A 17712-nucleotide genomic window follows, 5' to 3' on the forward strand; every position below is an offset into this window, starting at 1 on the left:
TGTCGTTGCGGAATTTGGGATGGTAGGGAGCCGAATTGTACACCGGACTAAGGTGTTCGTTGTCCGTGTCACCAAATGTAGAGGAGGACCATCTCCTCTACATTTGGTGACCCGGGCCGCCACAGAAGAAATGTACGTGGGGCAATCAAGTCAAACCGGGACTTTTAATTTTTCGCAAAAGTAAAATGAACTTAGAGGCTAGAAATTAGTTTTATTTTTCAACGTAATTACCAGCTGCACTAATGTACTTGTCCCAGCGTTTCACGAGGGCGTGGATGCCAGCAGCGTAGAAATCCTTACCGGCGCGTAGCAGCCATGATCGGACCGTATCCTTGACCTCGTCGTTGCAGCTGAAGTGGCAGCCCCCAAGGAAGGCCTTCAGTGGACCGAAGAGATGGAAATGGCTGGGGGCGAGGTCTGGACTGTAAGGGGGATGTGGCAGCAACCAGCCAAGTTCCTGTAAGGTGCCTCTCGTGAGATGTGCGGTATGCGGGCATGCATTGTCCTGTAGGAGGAGGACTCTTTTCGTGATGAGGCCCGGCTTTCCGAAACTGGGGGTGTTCATGAATGATAGTGTTCAACGTTCCCACAGAAAGGTCCGTCTTTGGAGCCAGTTTGAGACGTGTTATCCATCGGTTCTTGAGGATCGGGCGCTCCACACGTTGAATGTTCTCAGGAACTCTGACACTGGGCTCTGAGCCGTCCCGGCCGGGATCGTCCTGCACTGATGTACGGCCGCCTCGGAATCGTTTGCACCACTCAAACGCTTTGCTGCGGCTAAGTGTATCGTGGCCATACTGAGCCTGAAGTCTTCTGTGAATTTCAGATGACTTTACGCCTTCATTCACGAGAAACTTCATGACAATTCGCTGTTCGATGTGCGCGCTCACCTCGTTGTCGGCCATCTTGTCCAGCGCGCGTCTTCTGTTTTGCATAAACTTTGGACCACTACGTGGTGAACGCGGAGGCCTGTCGCGTGTGAAAGTGACGAAAAAGAAGTAGCGCGAGCCATTTGTACACTCAGGAGACAGAAAGTCTCGGTTTGACTTGAACACCCCTCGTACTTGATAACAGTAGAAACATGAGTAAGAAACATCATAATAGCATGTTCCGCCGAAAAGAACGTCGTGTCGCTCATAAACTATCATACGGAACATTACCTTGCTAAGCCTAACCATGATTTATTTTAACATCGTTTATTTTGGGGGCGTGTATTTTTAAGCGGTTTATTTCAGAAAATGGATTTTGAAGGGTGGAATTTTAAGCGTGGATTTTTAAACATTTTATTTTAAAATATTTATTTCGGCGTACAGCCGTTGGCCTCACTTATGTGGGCAGCGTCACGACTGTACCCAGGATGAGATGAGGTGATATGATAACAGATGTTGGAATGATGACGGCCGAAAGTTGAGATGTAGGGCGGTCAGTGCCAGAATTGGTGAGAAGTCCGTGCAAAGAAACTTCGTCTCGTAGTCTTTGGGCGAGTCCAGACTCCTGGAGAAAGCAGACGAGGCTGCGAGTTTTTGAGTCTCTTTCCGTGTAAGATCCTCTGGGATGTAGGACACCTTCCAGCGTACACTTCCTGCAGTGCCCAAGGTATTCTTCCCGCACCACAGCACACAGCATATGCACAGCAATGTAGCAGGATGTGTTCAATAGTTTCCATTTGCTGGGGGGGGGGGGGGGGGACAGTGTCTGCAATTTGCGTTTTCCAGAGTGCCAATCTTGAATAGGCTAATTGTGATTTAGTGAGAGCGCTTCGTGTCCGCACCCTGAAGAGCAGGGTTTGTGTACTGCGGGAAAATACTTTCAACGGGAGATCAAGTCGATGAGTTTGCAGGATGTCCCGGATCCCAGGGTGCTGCGTAAGTACTAGCTCACTGAGAACAAATTTTCTGTCGCTGTCTCCCGGGGGTGGCACACTGAGGCTATTGCTGTGGTGCGCCGTAGGTGCTAGTTGGTCCGCTTTTTCATGGCCACTGATGCCGACGTGGTAGGGGATCCATTGCAGGGAGATGTCTCCACCGATTGACTTGTGTTGGCCAAATGATATGGGATTCATCACTATTTGGAGACCGCTACACGACTCCGTGAGGATGACTGCCCTGGACCTGCACCGCAGCTGCTAGAAGTACTGCCAGAAGCTCAGCGGTTGTAGATCATATTGGGAATCGATTTCGCCTGCCATGACACTGCATTCCCAGCAGCTGCCTTGCTTCCAGTGAGCTGGATAGGCCCTTCTTTCTTAGCCCTGGAATGTGCGATGAGATATTGGGCATTTTCTCACGCTATGCGGGAGTAGCAGGTCGTGGGATACGTTTGTCGTACTGTAAGGGGCTTGCCCAGAAGTGTTGCGTTGTCTATGAACTCGAGCCCTCTGAGTTTTGAATGAATGCTGACGGGCTTTTGTTTTGACTCCAGGTGGATAATGCTGGAGAAGCTGGGTAGACCAAGCGCTGTTCGTATACTGGTCCGATGGAGACACGAATGGCACGAGTGGCACGCTTGACTTGTAAACACATACCTGACGTGCAGCCATGGAGCATTCGCTCATTTCTCCATTTGTATCTGTCCTTACTGGCTTTGCATTTGGCTTTTACTCTTGGAGCGCGATCGCTCCCGGGTGATGCGCCGTTGCACTCTTAGTTTCAGACAGTCCCTAGATGTGGCTGTGTGCTTCCCTTTGTTAATTGTCACAAAAAGACGTACGTCCTGCGCTTTGCACCATACAGGAGTGATAACAGCATCATTCTGCGTCATGGCTGTCCTTCAAGGTTTTAGGTGATGAGGCTCTGTTTTAAGAGTGCGCCTTCATCGCCCACCGTTCGAGGATTCCAGAAGTAACTTTTTGTTTTTGTTTTTCACGGGCACCAAGGTAGACGTGCCTGCTTATTGATTCCCACGTTGTACGCAGGTTTGAACTCGTTAGACGGCGCAGACAATTTGTTGATGCGTTATGAGCTGCACATCGAGGAGGAAGGAGGCAAGGAGAGAGGACCGACAGACGAATTAGACCAGGAGAATAAGCGTTCTGATATTTTGCATCAGTGATTTTAAGATTGGCATCACGTATCGATCACTGGCACTATATTCCGCTGTTCTCACGTTGTTTAGTTGAGAAGCAGTTGGCTCGTCTTATGGCGAGACGGCTCACACACTGTGCGTGTTGGATGCCTCATAAGGTCCACTTACAGGGAGTGTAGCGAGAAATACGCGAGAACGCAGAATCTATATATCAGGGTCATTACCATAAATCCTTCAGCTAGGAAGTTCTTGTTCCTTACCTTTGCTCTTATGCAATACTGCGGTTGTTCATCGAGCTGTCTCGTATAAGCTGATGTCTTGCGGGCACTCCCATTTAACGGCGTGAAAGAACGAGGTGATCCTCCAAGCCAGATATAATGCGTTGTTAGGGCAGGGCCGGGTTGTACGAAAGTTTCTGACGTCGCCAACCTTTACGATATATTCCCAAGCGCAGTGCGAAAACAAGCAGCCGCGTATCTGTCTGGCAGCAGCGAGGAGATGAGGGGAGCCTTGGAGTATTCTATGTGTGGATCTCAAACGCTGACTTGCGCGGAGCACTTGATTCAACAATCCATTCCATTCAACGTGGTTAGCGCGCCGTCGCGTTTATCATCAATTATAAGGCTTAGGGTAGTTTGCATCGACGAGAGCCCTCTTCAGCCCAACTTCTGAGTCTGCAAACTATTTCAGGTTTGCTTTCGTTCTTTCTTAAGCGTTCAATATTTCCACAGTCGCCGTCGATGAAGCATATGATCCTTAGTACGTGCAATTCAAGAAGCCGAGACAGCGTGCTGCGCCGTTATTGCGAGAGCTTTGAATTCCCAATTGGAATGGTTGGCACGGCTACGGGTTCAACCGAGCGTACACGTCGGAGGAATATGCGGGACCGCATTCTTCCGGCTGAGCAACATCTTTGAAAACCTTTGCGTTGATATGATGAAAGTTGCCGACATAGAAACAAAGCTCTTAAGAAACGACGTGCTGCCTAGGTGCCTAGGGCGCCATACAATGCAAAAATGGGTGTTTTCGTAAATTGAATTAAAGGAGCATTGAGGTAACCCCAATATTATTATTTTTCTTTCTTTTTTCATTGGGGGGGGGGGGAGTGGCTGCGGCGTGTTCCGAAACGAATAAAATGAGCTCCTGTGAATGAATGGGGAGCGTAGGAGACCTCCATTGTACGCTCGAGGCCTCTGTTCTACACACCTTTAAAAAAATCATTCACTCTTCGTATGAGCGTATCGGAGAAGGAGGGATGAGAATGGAACGTCGTGACGTCACCTGTCTCCCAGGCATGTGACTCGTGACGTAGACCGGCGCAGCTCAAGCGGGTATATAAGCAGCGCGTGAACTGAGAAGAAAGAAACGAAGTAAGGCAGGGGGATTTTTCGATGTCTCGCGAGGATCCTGCGGGACGTTCGCGGTGGCTTTCTCAGACTGTTTTTGTAAACTTGATTGTGCCGTGAGAACGCACTGCGCAGCGAAAATATTTTTCATAGCGACTCCTTATGGATAAGTTGGCGAATGGGATAGGGCTTCGAGCCATAACGTCACCTCATCCCTCCTTTAAGGGTTGCAGATGTTGTAATTGAAATATTGCCTGTATAAATGGGCCGAGCCAGCCTGCATCCTCTCAGTTGAAAACCAAGTTAAAAAAAAATACCAGGCTGCACACTCAGCTGACTTCCACCTTCATCTAACTGTATCCCTTAAAATATAATGAGACGGACAAATAGATGCAACCACAACACGTTCCGTGTCCGTGTCTCTCGCTTTTCTACTTCCCTAATCATGCATCAGTTAATCTGCGCTCTCTCCTTACTTCCGGGTAAGAGATCCATTAAATTGGTTAAGTAAGTGTTATAAAATAAAAGAAGCTGTTACTTAAGAGTAATCAGACGTGGCCTATCGCCACCATGGCTGCAGCCACGGGTCGCTCCACGTCCCCCTCTAGGCGGTGTAGCAACTGGACCGGACGGTGGAGGACAGTTCTGTTGGCGAGCGCGACCGCGCAGGCACGAATGACGCCGTCGCGCCCGGGAAATGCTTGTGTGACGCGGCCGAGTTTCCACATCGGGGGGGGGGGGGGGGGGGGGGGCCTTTATCATGGATGACCACCACGTCACCGACTTGTAGCTGTGATTCCGGCTTATGCCGTGTCATGTGCGCCTATCTTAGCTGAAGGAGATACTCCTTTCGCCATCTACTCCAAAACTGCGAGCGGTGCCGCCCTTGGACCTTCAGATATTGCCGGAGGCCCTTGGCACTCGGTGGCGGGGCGACTTCGCCCGGCGTTGGGAGGAGCGTCAGGTGTTTTCCTACGAGGAAGTCCGCCGGTGTCAAGGGGTCCAGGTCTTCGGTCTCGGACGTGACGTAAGTGAGTGGCCGACAGTTTACAATGCACTCAGCTTCGCAGAGGGCGGTGGTGAGTTCTTCGAAGGTGAGGCGCTGCCTTCCCAGACACCGTTTCAGGGCGTCCTTGACGGAGCGGACCATCCTTTCCCACCACCAGCCCCACCAAGGTGCTCTCTCCACAATGAATTTCCACTGGATGCGGTAGGTAGGTAGGTCCCTGGTTCGATCCCAGGTTTCGGCACCAATGTTACTTAAACGTAATCAGACGTGGCCTATCGTCACCGTGGCTGCAGAACAACTCCACGTTTATTGAGTCATATACACGAGCGGGGTGCCCCGCTCCTCGTCCTCTTTCTTAACAGAAGCCATTATATAAAGACGTCATGTCTTCCCTGTTACGCTCATACCAGTTTCTCCCTCTCTCACTTTCTTGTAGGTACCACAAGGTAACACAAAGTACAGTAAACACCCTGAACAGAATGCCACTTGCCTATATTTTGAGTGAATCCTCTCCCGTTCTCAGCTTTCTTGGATTTTGTATTGCCAACTGTAGGATGGGACAAGCTTTCTTGGATTCAGAGGAGCTTGTACACTTTGATCCCCCTAGAAAATAAAGACCCATTCGTTCCATTTAACGATCCCTCTCGAATCTTTGTGTTTGTTTCATCAGCACCACATTGCAATACAAATCAACTGGTGTTTACGGTGCCAATGATTTTCTATGCTTCTTCAATGAGCGTGATGCTGGAGTGGTCATGCATCCCAACCAATTGAGGAGATTGTCACGAGTATAGCCAGAAAGGGATGGAGAGCCAACCGTCATCAGGAGCAACGTCATTCTCGCTCTTGATTTGTTGAAAACGGGAGGCGTACGCCTTTCAATGGCACCTACGCAGTTGTGTTAATTGCCACTCAAATGCGTACGCCCGCTGTTTCCACAAATCACGGACCACAATAAACAACTGTGCCATTCCGCGTAATTGGTTGGTATTCATGGTGTTATGCGGTGAAGCTGTGTTTTGACACAATTGCTAAAGCGGCCACTGGTCTGAAGCAAGCGAGGGCGTCAAATGCCTTTGCTCTCCCATTCTAGTTTGACGTGAAAAAAGCATATGATTCGGGAACGCACTCGGCATGTTTAGTTGCGCTAAAAGAAGGTAGCAATACCGACCGCTTGCTGAGATACCTCTCTGACTTTCTATCCGACAGAAGGTTCGACGTGTCTGTCAGCGGATGCATTAGCTCTAAGAAAAAGTTGGAACGAGGGGTCCCACAAGGCAGCGTTCTATCGCCTACGCTGTTCAACCTAATCACGGCTGCAATCCACCGAAGAATCCGCCCTGCGCCATATATATACGACAAACCATTCTACACGGACGATATCTGTCTCTGCATCACGGGAGTGAACAATGAGAAAATTCGTGACACAGCTGAAATTGCCCTCAACGGTCTCAGTGCGACCATGCTAGCGAGAGGGCTGGAAGTAGTATCGCTAATAAAGTCACTATGCACGGTTTGCGTTCCCCTTGGGAAGCACGTGGGTAAAGTTTTTCCTACTCTCAGCATGAACAGCGCTCCCATCCCGAGATGTGAGGCATGTAATTGTCTTGGCGTCACCATGGATAGCGCATTACGATGGCTTAAGCGAGTGAACAAAGCCATCTGTAAAGGAAAGAGAACGCTTAGCCTTCTTTTCATTTTACTTTTTCCTTTCTATGGGGTCCATCCATTTAGGGGTTCTTTATGGGAGTAGCAGCATTCGTCAGGTGACGAGTTCAGTTTCTTCCTTTTTTTTTTTTACACTCAAACTCAAAAGGCTTAGTAATTTACTCCGAATAACCAGCGGAGAATCGTCGTGCTGCAATGCACGATTGCTGCTCACACTGCAGAGAGCCCTCATTTTATCACGTGTTCTACGCCGTACGTAGACCATGCACCAACACAAAAAACACTGCGCTTGGTCTACCTAGTTTCTCTAGTGTCACCCAAACTTAACTGAAAGCAAAGAAAAAGCCCGTTAACATCCACTCGGAGCTTAGAGGGCTCCGGTTCTGAAAGAACGTGGCAGACGTTTGGAAGCAAGCATTTCTTCTTCGCCGACCTCGAACAAAGGTGTCACACAGGGGGGTATGTTTATTAAGAAAAAAGGAAGGAAGGTCACACACATCCCTCTGGCGCGTGGCTATAGTCTGTACGCCACCAGCTACCTGGCCTACAGTAGGGGTACGCCTCGGTACCCTACTAGCCTACATACATACGCAGCCATGGCGTGAGTTCGTGTTCGTTACATTGCTTCACACCCCAGGCATACGCAAAAGAAAGGGTCAAGCCCCCCGGAAGCCAGAATGCAACAGAAATCCTGATATGTGACTTTCATATGTGTCATTCCAATTGATGTATGGATGTGGGCGTTGTGACGCTTGTTTTGTGTTTGTCCTTCTATGTTTCCTTGCCTTATTCACTACAACCTCACTGATGTGTGACAAGTACCACTCGGATACAGATGACTCCACCGACGATAACGCCACAAAAAGCTACTAGTGCTAGCTAGCTAGCTATCAGTGAACTTGGCTTGGCAATGGAGATCGTCACGTTATCCGATATCCTCTACGGCTGCCTATAATAACTCCTTCCTATAATACACGCACCGCCCCGGTCCATTTCCGCAGAATCGCTACGGTAGTTCCACTTACAAACTCGAGAAGCGCCCTGTGGAACGTGATAAGCACCATATGCGATAGCCATCTTAGTGCGCACACAGAAAAATAACCGTTCTTTGAGAGTTATCCATAGTCCACAACCTTTCTCTGAACTTTCTTTATCTTCGAAAACGAAAGAATGGCTAAGGATCTCCTGGCGTCCTCCTTTCGAAGAACATTTTAACGGTGAAAAATACGGACAAGCCGAAGTTCTTTCTCGAACGGTTATTTTTCTGGGTGTGTGCCGAGCACAACCTATTCGGAGGAGATCGTACTTTCCAATATATCCCGGCTCACGTCGGTATCAGCGGCAACGAAAGAGTGGACCAGTTAGCATCCTCAACACACCTGAGCTGTAGCCCTTGTTTACAAACTCCGGACGACAGCGACAGACAAATAGCCGTTAAGCAGCTAGTTGAAATGAGTCACCCTGGGACATCATGCATCATACGGGACATCACCCAAAATCACCGGCCCTTCTTCCCACGAAAGGCCTCCTTCGGGTCATACAAACCATATGCTCCATAGGTTATGCAGAGGATCCTGCGTCCACCAACTCACAACTATGCAAGATCTACTGTAGGGATGATGTCAGCTTAGCTGACTTGTCATCAAAACCATTCTGAAACGATCGAAACAATCGATGTCGGAAGCCATAGAACACATCCTCATAGAATGTCGTGCATACAACACTATGCGGGAAACCTATACCTTGTACACTGAAGTACTGGCACGTTTCCGAGTCAATTTCAGATGGTCATCACCTCTCACATAAAACATCGTCAACATGCGCTGAGCTTTATGCTATTCTTTTCGCCCTGCGGAAAATTACTGACAGCCCCGTTCGCTCCTGGGTCGTTTTTACGGATTCCAGACCTGCGCTGCAGTGTGTGGAAACTATGCGACTTCGCGGCTTCTTCAGTCCTGTGGTCATTGAAATTCTGCAAGTACATAAGAAAGCAAGCGCACAGGGCCACTCTAACGTCTTCCAGTGGATCCCGGGTCATGTGGGCATCAGCGGAAACGAGGACGCAGATCGAACAGCCGCAGGCACGCGTCAGTACACCCGGTGTGTCCCCATCATCTTGTTTCGGGAGGATCGCCGTTAATTCGTCTCAAGCCTCACTGGCCCCAAGATGAACTCTCAATGGCAACGTGACATCACCACCCACTCTCTGCTTTGCTCTTTTGACACCGCATTGTCCTTTACTCTCCCCCGCCGAATGCCACGTTCCTTCACCACAGTCTTCCACCGCATGAGACTTAATGGGGCTTTTACACCGGCTTTCAAGCACCTCCTCGGTGTCGGTGCGTCCAGCCTCTGTTCCACATGTGGTGTGCGCGGTGACCTCCATCACATCCTTCTGGTCTGCGGACAGTACGATCGCGGGCGCGCCCTCATGGAAACTGCTCTGCAACGCGTCGATCAACGCCAGTTCGACTTAGCCAAAATTCTCGGGCCATGGTCGGATCCCTCACATCTGATGCAAGGCCTACGAGTTGTTGCTGAGTCCCTCTCCAGCACTGGACTAATGGACGAACTCTAATAGGACACCTTTCCGTCATCATCACTTTCTCATCCCTCCCACAAGCGCAATGGGGCAGTGTACCGCCATAACGGCAACGAATGACCCACCACATCATCATCCCATTTATGTGTGTGTACGGGCACGTTGGTGGGAGACATTCTATACACCGGGGGTTCTTACGCTGAACGATCCCCCGAAACTCGCAACCTAGCGAGTCTCCTTCAGTAACCGGACCTCGCACAAAGACCCATCTAAAGTACCCCCCCCCCATCCACGGTGCACATCGGGCACATTCATCCTGTACTTACCTTCAGCCCTCGTCCGTTCATACCTCTCAGGCTACACTCTTAAAAAAAGGTGTGCTGTAACTCCTTTTCAGGGGAGTACACCCTTGACACATATATCACTCCCCCTGAGGAGTCTCCTCACTCCCCTCATAGCTATGAAGGGAGCGAGACGACTCCTTAATGTGGGTAATGTACTGTAATATAAGAGTAATTTGTATACTCCAAAATGGAGTGATATACGTATGTGGCAAGGGTGTAGCGTGTGGCCAACAACGGCGATCCAATATCGCCATAACCCCTCCCCCCCCCCACACACACCTGTTTTAATATCGTACAAGAATCACTTCAGACATTGCACTGCTTCTATGGCTACTCTTTGTTAGCCTATAGCGCTTCCAGTGTAAAGGGCTTACAGAGGTGTCCCCCTATACAAGCCAAATTGTTGCCTTGTACAGCATACCGAACCCATTATCGGTATGCTGTACCAACAAGCATGACTCTCACTCTTATTGTCGCTCATTACGACCTCTCACATAACTGCGCGGATTCACAATAAACACGGGTTATGCTTACTCGGCAAAGCAGACAAAAGTACACAAGATGACGGTACTTGACGCATGTCAATTTCTGTTTTTTTTCTCCGGATGTTTTCATTTCTGAGCAAGGCAGGGTGCGCACAGGACTCAGTGGGCAAAATGTCCGGACGACTCAGCTACAGTTTTCCACGACTGAGACGTATTGGAAATATTGGAATGTATGCAACAACAGCAACAACACATAGACGGGAAATGAGATGTTTTACCGTTGGGGAACAGTATGCGACCCCATAACCTGTGAGACATTAGGTTAGTGATATGAGGAATTGGAATGCAAGCTGGCACAGCATTGACCCATTATTGACCTCCAATATCAGAGTGCTGCTTCGGAACGATCGACCTCATTCGCTGTTCGGAGGGCCAAAATTCCTCAAACATTCCTGTTTCTAGCGTTATTTTCGGTCTCGTTGACACGTATTTGTCTATTAGTTGAAATTGGAGAAAAAAAAAAGTATGTGCGCATTATTTGCTCCTGCATTACGTCCCGTACAACGCAAACTCCTTTATTATTATTGTTATTATTACAGGATTTTTTTTTCTATTTTACATTGTTAGCAAGACACTGCCGAAATAATAGAGTACATTGTCCTGTTGCTCAACCAACAAGCCTTTCCAAAGTACACCTTTCCAAAAGTACCGCCAGTCTAAATACAAAGACCTTGAAGGAGACAAGACAACCTTCATGGTGCGAGAGCTAACGAGAAGTGATTTAATGACATATGATCTGGTGGAAGGCTCTGCAGCTCGCGCCAGTTGAATATGATCGCGCCAGGTGAATATGATGCGCCTCGATGTTAGCGAACCAAAGAATGGGGTCGGCGGGCCAGAACGGGGGAATCTTGATGGAAACTGCGTTAAGGCCTGGCGATGGTGTTGCCGGTGGCAGGGATTCCTGCCCGAGAAGTCCTGTAGGGTTGGGCTGCGGAGCGGTCATGGTTGCGGCTCGGTCAGATCACGTTCGGGTCACCAATATGAAGGAGACAAGACAACCTTCATGGTGCGAGAGCTAACGAGAAGTGATTTAATGACATATGATCTGGTGGAAGGCTCTGCTGCTCGTGCCAGTTGAATATGATCGCGCAGGTGAATATGATCGTGGTGACGATGGTGCTACAACCTCATTAGGAGGCGCAGATCGTTGCGTGCCGTCAAGGTTTCAGTTAGCTTATAGGCAGTGATGTGTTAACTCGAGCTATTACAGTGCGAAATCAAAGGTCATTGTGCAAAGAGAGACATAGCGTAGTGTTAGCAGTGAACAAGTAGAAATGAATTTATCTTCAGTAAATAGGATTTAGCGGCTTGAAAGATGTGAAAGAGTTCAGTCAGAAAGGATGCTTGTCTTGGCCAACACGCATGTAATCAGCTGCCGCAACTGTTCAGACAGAATTCAAAGTAGAATTTCTAGTGATGGAATTGAAACGTCACATGTCCGTTCTACGTCTGTGTCTGCAAACCCACAGGGTTCTCTGCAAGAAGCACAGCGCCGCTCGTTTTTGTTTAGAAACACTTCATGGAAGGCACAAAATATGTGCGATCTTTGCGGAGGCCGCTTCTCTCTCTTCTTTTCCTTTTTTTTTCTTTTCCTTTCTTTGTCTGCAAAGCCGTTTATAAGAAATACTTGTAGCAGAAGTTATTTGTGGCCTAGCGTGAAGATTATTTTCCACACGTTGTCTTTTAGAAATGATTTTGCACAATTCTGCATCCATGTTTGTGACAGACGCTCATTCCCAAGCTATGCTTGAAATAGAATTTCAAAACCCCCTTTTATATTTGAACCGTTCTCGAACAGTTTCGGTATAGTGGTTCTTCGTCGGGGAGTCAGCACGGTCGCATATTTCTCATCCCAACAATGATCCGGATAAACATAACGAGGGTTCCCGTAACGCGCTGCTGTAAGTGGGTATTGACAACTCTTCGCATCCACGGTGAATCTTCATCGTTTTCAGCCCTCAACTCTACCGCATAACGACCACATTCGTCACGTTGCCCACGCACGTGAGGTCAACGACGGCAAGACTGAATCGAGCAGCGACACTACCACCAGCAAATGTTTTCCTTCCGCGTCTGGCTAATACACGGGCATTCAACGATTCCTTGGACATGCAACCGATGACATGCTTTACGCTTATAAGAACGGTACGGTAACGGTCACCGCATTGCATTCCGGCGGGTGTCAGGCTATCTGCGAGCAGGCATCGTTAAGCGATCGTTACGTTTCGTCTCCTGTCCTTGCCATCTCACCCAGGAGAGACCCCACCCACACGCGGTGTGCAATGCGACTGACATCCCATCGTCCTGGTTGGCTATGGTTAACGGCGGAAACGCGAGGCCCTGGACAGCAGTGACCAGTTCCCGTGGCCTAGTGGCCACGATCATGCCGACTGGGAGGTGATCCGGGTTCTAATCCGGGCGCCGGCTGTGTTGTCTGGGTGTTTTCACTGCGTTTTCCTCGGACGCTTTCAGACAAACGTCGGCACAGTTTCCTGTGAAGTTTGCCCAGGACGCACGACACCCCCTGCGATACTCGTGACGTTGCCCGCCCGAGCGTGGCCGACTACGGGGAGCAGTTCCATTACCACCACCATGGACAGCAGTGTCCAACAATGTACTATCAGTCGTAAGGTCCTCAGGCGATAAGAGAACTTCGTACGCCAGCTGCAGGACGTCCACTAAGTTGCGAAGTTCCCCTGATGGTCGCCAAAAAAAGCATTACTCCACCTCCCCCCAAGTGTAATGAGATGCCGTAATGGTAAACAGCGGGCACGCTACCCCGTGTCTTACCTGCCGCACTTCCCTTCAACTCGCAATTTTACATTTCGACTAAATGTAAAGCTGTTTGGGTACATTCAGGGTTGTTCGTGTCTCTCCCGATCTAACAACATTCGCAGCGCTTGATAATGTTTCTTTGTTTCCGGGGCCTAATCAAACTCAAACACTGTGATTCATGTTTATGCGTAATGCTAACGTTGGACGCTTCATTTTCATGGAATCGTTCTGCTCCATTTAATATGTGTCTGCCCATTGTGAATTTGATTCTGTGTTGTGCAAATGTCGTGCGCTGGCATGTAGATGGAACCGTGTTGCAAAAGGGCTTCATCGAGGGCGAGTATTACTCCACGAGGTACCCTTCTCTGTGTTTATTTTGTGTGTTATCGTCGGATATCACAGTCTGCAGGCTTAATCCGTTGGGAATGTATCTGCATGAGGCAAGCTAGACTTGCTTGGGAATCCTCGAAATATCCTCGAAATCCTCGAAATCCTTTGGGTACGATTGCATATATAACAGGGTGTTTTTTTTTTAAATCATTCACATAATTTTTATTTAAAAAAAAAGCTATTAGAGCAGCATAAGTGTCGTTTTTGCAGTTGAGGTCTATGTCACGGCGGACATTCTCTCAAAGAAAGTCTGCAGCTATAATAGGATTCATTACATAAAATTTACGGGCAAAAATGAACCAGTTGAAAGCCATTCCATGTTTTAGAAATTCTGAGACACGTACGTGCGTTAAGATATCAATTCCCGAATTTTGATATGCAAATGAGCCGAAACCGAAAAAGCACGCCTCAGGAGCGCATCACCTTCGCCGACGGAAACTTATCTGCGCCGGGAAGCGGTTGATCTGGCACGCAGATCGGCACCTACTCCAATCGTCTCCATCGGTCCAAATCACGTGGCCTTCTGACGTGAAATGAGAGCTGCCGCGGTCGGCGCGGTTTCGGTTTTGGCTCATTTGTAAATCAAGATTCGGGGATGGATATCTTAGCGCACGTGTGTTTTTCTTGATTTTTTTTTAACGTGGAATGGCTTTCAACTAGGACAGTATCTCATTTCGCTATCTCGCTTTTGTCGGAAATCCCCTAATTAGAGAGTTAGTTAATTAATTTTAGGTAATTAGTCCTGTCGCAGTTACATACTTCCTTCGAGAGGATGTTCTCTTGGCCGTAGAACTTAACTGCAAAAACGAGATATTTATGCTATCGATACCTTCCATTTATTGTGATATCCTCGCTTTCTGTGACATCCGATGAATCTTTGGCATCCGGAGAATCAAAAGCAGTGGACCTGCTCCCGTGGCATAGTAGTTAGGATGATCGCTTTCCACGCCGAGACTGGGAGGTGACACGGTGTAAAGGTTAAACCTGTAACTACGTAAACATTTTTATTTTCGCCTCCATCGCCGTCAGTCTGAACGACCAGTTGAATAACTCTTTGTGCTCGCGCGCGACAGCTCCTTTACTTGGAACTCCGCCACTCGTGACCCATTTGGTCAGCTCGCTTTTGTGGCCCTATAGAGGCAATCCCTTGAGCCGAAAGCACTGTGGACACTACGACATGTCCAAGATGGTGGGCGGGATTAACAGATTTAGTCCAAGTTGGGGCGGAGGATTTCACGTGTCCAACCTAGTTAATGTAACCAATTAGACAGTTGGTTTCACTTTCTTTTGAATGTTTTAATTGGCGCTACCATGTTGGTGGGCAGCGGCCAATTTTGGTATTTATACGCGGACACCCGCTAATTTGCGACAGCTCGAGCGGGGACTTTCACTAGCGGAAGGTCTGGGACCTTGTCACCTTGACGTCCCCCGAGTTCTTAACCAGTAAGCCTTGGCCTTGATATGTATAGGCCTTGTATATATTTGTATGAAATATTGTTGCTGTTGAGTTATCCCTCTCGTCGGACGTCTCCTGCAAGCGGCTACCGTTCTCGCAACACATCACCGGACCTCTCTACGGAAAGTAGAAACTTTACTCACGGGTTCGAATCCTGTCACCGGCTGTGCTATCTGAGGTTTTCCCTGAGTTTTCTGCAGACTTTCCCAACGAATGTCGGCACAGTTCCCCCTGAAGTCGGCCCAGGACGTATACTAATCCCCCTGTCCCCCACTCCTTACTGCTGTACAATCTCCATCTGTCCATGTCTGTACGCCGCTCACAGCCACAGTTGCTTCGGGCGCTTACACGGAAGTAAAAAAACAAACAGTGTAATAGTCTTGAAGCATGTATAACTATTAAAATTTCACACTTGTAAGTGCCACTATGCGAGACTCACAAGAAAACCGATTCTTACTACGACATCTGTATTCCAACAGATGCAATTGCGGACTTCTGATTGAGGGATATGCTGCTGATCCCCATTCAGCCTGCTCCTACTGACAAATCTCAATGAACAAAGGATCGGTCTTCGTCCATCATGTCCCGATCACACATTACAATTATGTCATTTACATTCCAGCACCCAAACAATGCCCCGGCGTCGGGAACTTGGCTCCCCCATCGCCCGGCAGCAGCCGCAGTAGCCCCCTCCTGCACTCACGGTTGGGTCGCCGCAGGAGGGAGACCCCTACGTATAGCTGTGCGTGGCTTTCCCGTGTCTGGGGAAAGGGGGACCCTGGCGGTTGAGTGGACCTGGAGGTTGTTTAGGACCCTTCGGGGCCCCTCCGGGAAAGCAACATACCGCTTTGGCCCCTGCTTCCCATAGTCGGGTGGTCCTGGAAGGCCCGGCCAGGATTATTCAGCTAGTCGCCATCTCCCTTTTCATTACTTTTTCTTTCTGCACTCCTTCACTATCTTCTTTTTCCTCCCTTCACCTTCTTTGGCGGCAAGGGTCAACCTTGGGCAGTCTTTCACTCTCCAGAAGCTGCACTAGGGTATAGTGCAGAGGCAAGTGTTAGCGTGTGGGACACGTTCCCTCGTTGGGCTCGATGGTGGGCGACACACCTGCTGCACCGAACCACTTCTTTCTTTGTATGACTTCTTCACGCTCAAAAAAACATGATCAGCGCCATAAGCGGCGCTGCACCGAAGCACCAGTGAACTCATTCAGCCTGTCTCCAGAACCATGGTTTCCGAAATTCCTGGTACTCCATGCTGAAGACGAGACAAAGCCACTCACTAAGATGTCACCTTTTGTCATTGCCAGAGAAATAGAGGACTCAATTGGAAAGACCTACACTGCAAAGAAACTGTCATCTGCGGACCTTCAAATTGAGGTTCAAACCAGGGAGCATAGCTCGGCCCCCCAAGCTGTCAAGAAAATTGTGGACATACCGGTGTCTATTGCAAAACACAGAAACCTCAATATTGTCAGAGGCGTGATCTCGGAAAGTGAGCTTCTGGAATGCACCGACTCCGAGATTGAGGAAGGCCTGCGGGAAGAAGATGTCGTGGCAGCAAAGCGAATAGTGATGGCTCGGGACGGTAAAGAAATCGCAACGAAGCACATGGTTCTAACCTTTCAACTACATAAGCTTCTTGGAACCATTAAGGCTGGTTACCTCAACTGCCACGTGCGACCCTATGTCCCTAATCCGCGGCGTTGTTTCAAGTGTCAGCGCTTCGGGCATGGGTCTCAGGTCTGCCGTGGACAGGGAACATGTCCCAAATGTTCTGGTAGAGACCACCCAGCAGAATCCTGCCGAAATGAAGTGCGGTGTGCAAATTGTAAAGGTGACCATCTTGTCTGCTCCAGGTCATGCCCCCGATGGAAAGATGAAAAAGAAATCCTCAGAATCAAGGCAGAGCAAAATATCTCATACAAAGATGCAAAGGCGCAAGCAGAGTTCAGGAAAAAGGGCACTTTCTCCGAAGTGGTGTGCAGGGGAGTGGCACCACAGAGGAGGTCTGTGGAGACCCAAACTGCTGGGCCTCCACCCCACACTCCCCCCCAGTCACGTGGGTATCCCAGGAAATGAACTTGCAGACCGAGCCGCAGCAACAGCTCTTTCATCAGAAATTAGCCCATTCGACATCCCTTTCCGTGACTTCAGACGTGCATTAAAGAAGGCCATTAATGCAAAATGGCAGCAGTTGTGGGATGAACAAGCTCTGAACAAGCTTAATCTCACAAAACCACACATAGGGCATAAGGTACATGCAATCCAGCAACGTCTCCAGGAGGTGCTGAGACACAGGCTGAGAACTGGGCATACATTTTTGTCGCACGGCCACCTACTTCGTGGAGAGGAGCCACCGTGGTGCACCCATTGTAACGAGCAACTCTCCATCCTTCACATTCTCATCACATGCCCACAACACAAACCTCATCGCCAGCGCTACTTCACTGAATGCTACAAGCATTGTACGCCTCTTCACCCAGTACTCTTGTTGGGTGATGAGCCTGTCATTTCTTTTGATAATGTCGAGAACTTTTTTAGGGACATAGGCCTGCTTGGGAGCCTTTAAGTTTTTAGTTACTTTCCGCAAGAGAACTTCTTGCGGCTT

General features: G+C 48.9%; 1 protein-coding gene across 1 annotated transcript; it reads left to right on the forward strand.

Annotated features, from left to right (window-relative positions):
* The first annotated feature begins 16388 nt into the window (after window positions 1–16388).
* Window positions 16389–17183, forward strand: LOC135377291 (uncharacterized). Its single transcript, XM_064609649.1, has one exon. The coding sequence runs from the start codon at window positions 16389–16391 to the stop codon at window positions 17181–17183; it is 795 nt and encodes a 264-aa protein (XP_064465719.1).
* The last annotated feature ends 529 nt before the right edge of the window (window positions 17184–17712 follow it).

The sequence above is a fragment of the Ornithodoros turicata genome, chromosome 1 (genome assembly GCF_037126465.1).
Source record: "Ornithodoros turicata isolate Travis chromosome 1, ASM3712646v1, whole genome shotgun sequence".
NCBI classification, from domain to species: Eukaryota; Metazoa; Arthropoda; class Arachnida; order Ixodida; family Argasidae; genus Ornithodoros; species Ornithodoros turicata.

Excerpts from the sequence above, each read along its gene's own strand:
- LOC135377291 (XM_064609649.1), top strand. The coding sequence starts at position 16,389 with ATGTCACCTTTTGTCATTGCCAGAGAAATAGAGGACTCAATTGGAAAG.